Below are 5,413 nucleotides of genomic sequence, written 5' to 3'. Positions count from 1 at the left end.
TTTATTGTTCTTCAAAAATTAGCCTAACATAATGAAATACCAAAATAATTTTTATGTTAGGCTAATTTTATTATCGAAAGACAATAATTGGAGGTAAAACTTGAATAATTTGGTATTTCATTATGTTAGGCTAATTTTTGAAGAACAATAAAAATTATTCAAGAAAATTTGATGTTGAGATGTTGATTATTATTTATCGAAAGACAATAATTGGAGGTAAAATTTGATGAAAAGTTTTACATGAATAGTGTTGGGGAAGAGTCAATTTTTTTGGAGGGAAATTAAGATAGAAAGGAGAGGGAAATTGACAAAATGTCAGATGAGGTTATAACAGTCATTTTAGTGGTCAATTTGGGTGAAATGTCTGATTTATCCCTGCAATTAACGGAGGATTAACGGAATATAGACGGAAGTACCTTAATGATGTGGTTTTGGAAGTTCAGGTACCTATTTGATCATTTTAAAAGTCCAGGTACCATTCAGTCCGGTCAGACATAGTTCAGACCCCACCTATGATAAAAACCCATCCATCAATGGTTCTAAATGTTGCTGACATAATGGAACCATGATTGACGTGGTGGGAGCCATCGGATACCAAGACGGTTCAGTTCTAAACTCGCCGGTGGACGAAATTTTGATCAAATCGGTTATAAATTGACAGGTTTGGATTTGTATAGAGGTTTTGTCTAACCAAAACTAAAAATCTTTAAATTGTTTTAAATATTTTATTACAGCTTATATTTAATAACACTTTTTATAGTAAATAAATCGGATTACTAGATTATAGTCAGCCCGATACGGAAATGAATTTGACTATTAATGCTCTATTGAAATATCGAATCGGATCAGATGAAATTTTATTTGTTACTAAATGGATCCGGATTTAGGTTTAATTCAATCGGTCAATTGATCGGTTTACTCACTTATATATCAGCTGCACTAGGAACCGTTCAAGACATTAGTTCTTAGGCACAAATTTACCACATCGCAACCCATTACACTCGAAGAAAGCATAGGAAACTCCCATTTTTACTTTCATGGCAGAAACTGCAACTCCCTTCCATCCCAGATACATTTTAAATGGTTTAAGGATAAATGCCACGTTTGTGGCAAGGACAAAATGCTAGTTGAGTTTATATGTTTGTCACTCTGTTTAATGTAGAGTTACCAGTTGTAGGAGCGGCTATCTTGTACAACATATGGTGTTTTTGATAACCAAATTAAACTAATGCAGGACTTGCTTAAGGGATCATCTGATAATCATGTCAACTCGTGCAAGCTAAAAGTTGATTTAATTTCTGAACAAAGCTAAAAAAAACATGGGGGGAATCATTTCTAATGTGTGGAAGGATAAGGTTCCAGGCAACAATTCAAATATAATTGTTATAGCTGCTAAAAGGAGAAATAATGTAAGTTAATACTACCTTATATTCATGAGTCCAGGCAATACGCAGAAAGTAGAGACGTAATTAGGAACCTATGAGAGCATTTCAGAAGAGAATACACATGAGATGAAAATTAAACCAGAAATTCAGACCTCACACAATCTAGAATGAGTTATGACCATGCATTTCTCACCGGCCATTAGGCTCAGCAAGCCTGGGTCTGCCGCCCATCTGCTCAAGAAATTTAGTGAGACGCATATGCTTTGCAGACCATTGATCAGCCAACTTTTGCTCCTTCAATTCGGCATCTCTCCGTAGTCCAGCTATTTGTTCCCTGTATTCTGCTTCGATCCTCTCCAGAGCAGCCTTCTGCTCTTCCCTTAGAGCCTTCACCTTCGCCTCAATCTCATCCATTTTCTCCCTCTTCCGACAAGCCTTCTCCGATTCCAGTTGCAACTCTACCCTTCTTAACCTCCAGGAGGCTTCCTTTTTATGTGCTGCCCAAGCATGATGCACTTCCTCCAACTCTCTCGAGCACTCCACCAATTCAGATATCACGAAATTTTCTCCACAAGGGGCTGAACCAGGAGGAGGCAGATTGCTCAATACAAAACTACTGTTTTCAGGTCCTCTATCAGGCTGCAGCCAGGGGATTGGAGGAGAGGCTCGAGAGGGTGCAACTGTAGGGGACAGACTTAAGGTAACAGAAGGAGATGGTGGCCTGACATGTGAGGTAACATTTGAATTTGAAAGCCAAGGAGGAAGCATCGATGGCGCTGGAGACACTTCGTTGTGAAGAAAGGCCCCTTTGGAAGTGGCCATGAGATAAGCTGGGGCTGGACGCTCCTTCACTAGCTTCTCAGCAAAAGTTTCAAGAATCCTATCGTACTTGCCCTCCTCAATAGGCTGAACAACTGTCTTGTTGTTCTTCTGTTCTCTCTGCTGCTTCTCTTTGAACACTTCCCACCACTTGCCTAATCTTTTAGCAGTACGACCAGGGACCTCAGCAGCGATTTTCTTCCATTTATTACCGTGTTTCTCTTGAAGGCAAATGACAAGACGCTGTTCCTCTTCAGTAAGAGATCCTTTCTTGATGCCTGGTTTTAGATAATTCTTCCACCTTTCTAAGCAAGATTTGGCGTCCCTGTTTAGGGGTGTGTTCATGCGCTGTGATACAAGGTTCCACTCCCTTGGTCCATATTGTTTCACATATGCACGCAACAATGCATCCTCTTCAGGTCTCCAACGCTGCCTCTCCTTCATTTCCATGAGCAAATACCACTGTCCATTGCTTCAAACCGAAACTCTTCATAATGTATCTGGAATTCATATTTCATAATATTAGTCAAGCTTCTACTATGATACCATATGTAAGATGTTTGCTAGGGGGATGCGAATAAATTATAAAAAAAATTAAAAGACACCCAAGTGAAAGCAGAGTATGAGCACATAACAAGGAGATTAAGCTGACAGAAATAATAAGGCACCTGCACCAAACCAATAAAAATCTTTATAACGGTCAAAGGTTCACAACAATTCAAGCCAAAGTCGCTTCAAATTGCAGCAAATATGTTGCATGCTCCCTTTAGATCCAGCATAACAATTTCAACAGCACTTCACATCATTTTGCTTCAATGGCTAATAGCCGAATACAAGAAAGCCACAAAATTAGACCGATGTGTGATCTCAATGTACCATGGCCCAAAGAGAACAGTTTCCTATCTCTATAGCCTGAGCTAAGATCTTGAATGAGGGAAAAGAATGTGAACAAATAAAAATTACAGAGCAGACTGTCACAGACTAGCTTGTCTATGAAACTGCTCTTGGTAAAAAAAAACCTGTTGGTATTGACCCGGAAATTGACGATTGTAAGACAGAAACAATATAATGAAAACTAACGCTAAGAACAATAAAAAGATCATTAAGTTCATATTTTCGCCATTTAACAAATTTTATAAATTATAATGGTCTATTTAATTAAAATCACACACAGGTACCAGACTAAGCACCCATTTGATTTATACAATCAGGTAGCATATAAAGACTCACAACACTATCAGATAATTCAATCACAATTATATACAATTTGTACTGATTATCATATCAACCACCTAGAAAACCAAAAGGAAGAATACAAAACCTCAAGATCTAGCCTTCATCCTACTTAAAACTCATTCAACCAAAAACCCAAAAAAAAAAAAAATCCAGAGTCCTGCAAAGAACTGATAGTCATCATCAAAAACGGTGTTCTTGAAGACAAGGCTTAGAACACCAAAAGCATATGATAACCCAACAAACCTTCCTGTTTCAGCTATGAACCAGCAGGTGTACAGCTAAACAAGTACGAACAAGCTTGGAATATATCAATGGCGACCAGGAGAGAGAGAGAGACTTACGTTTGTGTTTAACTCGTCCACCTGAGACCCGAGCTTCGTCTTCGACGCATTTCTCCTCCACTAAGACGTTGGGATAATAAAAACGGAGAGAAAAGAAAAAAGAAAATAAATTTTTATATTCCTCCAACTAAATTAAATGTGACTGTGAGAGAGGGTGAGAGAATGAAAAAAAGGCTGGGGGGGGACGACGACTCAAACTCCAAGGCAGAGAGAGTTAAGCAACCCTAGAGGCCTAGAGAGAGAAACCAAAAAAAATCCCAACCTAGAGAGAAAGAGAGAAGAGACTAGACGACTAGGAGAGGAAGAGAGAGATCTGACAGTGAGCGAGAAACAAGGGCACGCGAATGGCCGGCAAGAGCGGCAAAAGCAGCCGGTGACGTCAGGTCGTGAATTCGCCACACCACCACCAGCACCACCACCAGAGTCGGACAACCTCTTATCATGAAAAAGCCTGCACTACTACTGCGAAGAAGAGAGAGAAGAATGAGCGAGTGAGTGTGAGTGATTGATTGATTGGGGCCTCGATTTCAGCGCTTATATTGCGTCCCCTTCCTTCTCTCTTCTTCTGTCTTCTGTCTTCTGTCTTCTCTCTCTGTACGGGTTTTTCTTGGGCTTCGCCAAACCAGCTATAACCAGTGTTTTGCGGGAGTAATCCCGCCAGTATTAAAGCTAAATCGGTTTCGACGTGGAACGTTAAAGTTTAAATCACCTGCCTGTCACCTTTAACCAAAAAAAACCGACAGTCAGGACTTACGGTCGGGATGAGCCATATATTCTGATAGCCAATTAACTTGTATTTAAACAATTCGAGTTAGAGCATTCTAATTGTCATATTATATTTATTCAACATTGAATCTAAATTCAGAATTAACTGATTAGCCGAGCGAGGGGATTGCAGCCGTGATTAGGTCTAACTTAATTAACCGGATTCGGGTTTAGATGATGCAACCTGGGGCAGGGGAATCAAGGTACCATGCGACGGCCGGATTTGCATAATTGAGATGCGGGCCATGACGTTCACGTGTCGTCTACTGGGTTTAGGTGATCGGACGCTTTACCCAAACAGTGTCTTTTATAATAGGGGACCCTAGTTACTTTAGGATATATTCAGAGGACAAGCTCTGCCAAATGGGCGAACAATAATGAGTGGTCTTTTTGACTCCCAAATTTTTTATTTTATTTTTCAATTTCTTTTCAGCGGTTGACTATTATTCTTACAATGGCGTTACCGCCGTTACGTCCATAGTCTGATACTCTGATCCTCAATTTTCTAGACAAATGTAGATGGTTATTAGGGAGAATAAATAATTATATATTTAACGGTTTTATGGAGCTGATCGTTTGGAAATTTCGGTGCATGTAGTTTAGTCTTGAACTCTTGATCTAAATTAGTGAGAGATGATTTTTAACCGAAAATATAATATAAAAAAATTTATGCACCGACAGAGTGATTGATCCAACATCTATTTAATGATCTCATCTCTTGATATTTGTAGTTAATTTTTCTCTTTTATATCAAAAATTATACTTAATGTTATCCAGCTATTCATTTATATTTGTACAAATACACGTCAGTGCTCTGAATCCCACAATTACACTCAACATAAGAAATGACAAATAATTCTTATCAAT

At 38.9% G+C, this 5,413-nt stretch overlaps 1 protein-coding gene across 2 annotated transcripts; it reads right to left on the bottom strand.

The window, feature by feature from the left end:
• Positions 1-1,405: 1,405 nt before the first annotated feature.
• On the bottom strand, positions 1,406-4,427 carry LOC112193592 (transcription factor AS1). 2 transcript variants are annotated; one of them, XM_024333781.2, is made up of 2 exons: positions 3,782-4,427; positions 1,406-2,704 (listed from the first exon to the last, which is right to left on the bottom strand). In XM_024333781.2, exon 2 carries the CDS (start codon positions 2,652-2,654, stop codon positions 1,575-1,577), a length of 1,080 nt encoding a protein of 359 aa, XP_024189549.1. In that variant the 5' UTR covers positions 2,655-2,704; positions 3,782-4,427; the 3' UTR covers positions 1,406-1,574. The 2 variants fall into 2 exon arrangements, with proteins under 2 accessions (XP_024189549.1, XP_040372706.1); XM_040516772.1 differs by lacking the exon at positions 3,782-4,427 and adding an exon at positions 2,876-3,221 and having other exon boundaries at positions 1,406-2,708.
• Between the last annotated feature and the right edge of the window lie 986 nt (positions 4,428-5,413).

The sequence above is a fragment of the Rosa chinensis genome, chromosome 3 (assembly GCF_002994745.2).
Source record: "Rosa chinensis cultivar Old Blush chromosome 3, RchiOBHm-V2, whole genome shotgun sequence".
Lineage (NCBI taxonomy): Eukaryota > Viridiplantae > Streptophyta > Magnoliopsida > Rosales > Rosaceae > Rosa > Rosa chinensis.
The sequence above is the reverse complement of the archived record's forward strand: the minus strand, read 5'-3'. Positions and strand labels throughout refer to the sequence as shown.

Bases quoted from the DNA above. Each gene is read 5' to 3' on its own strand.
- LOC112193592 (XM_024333781.2), bottom strand. From the start codon at position 2,654: ATGGAAATGAAGGAGAGGCAGCGTTGGAGACCTGAAGAGGATGCATTG.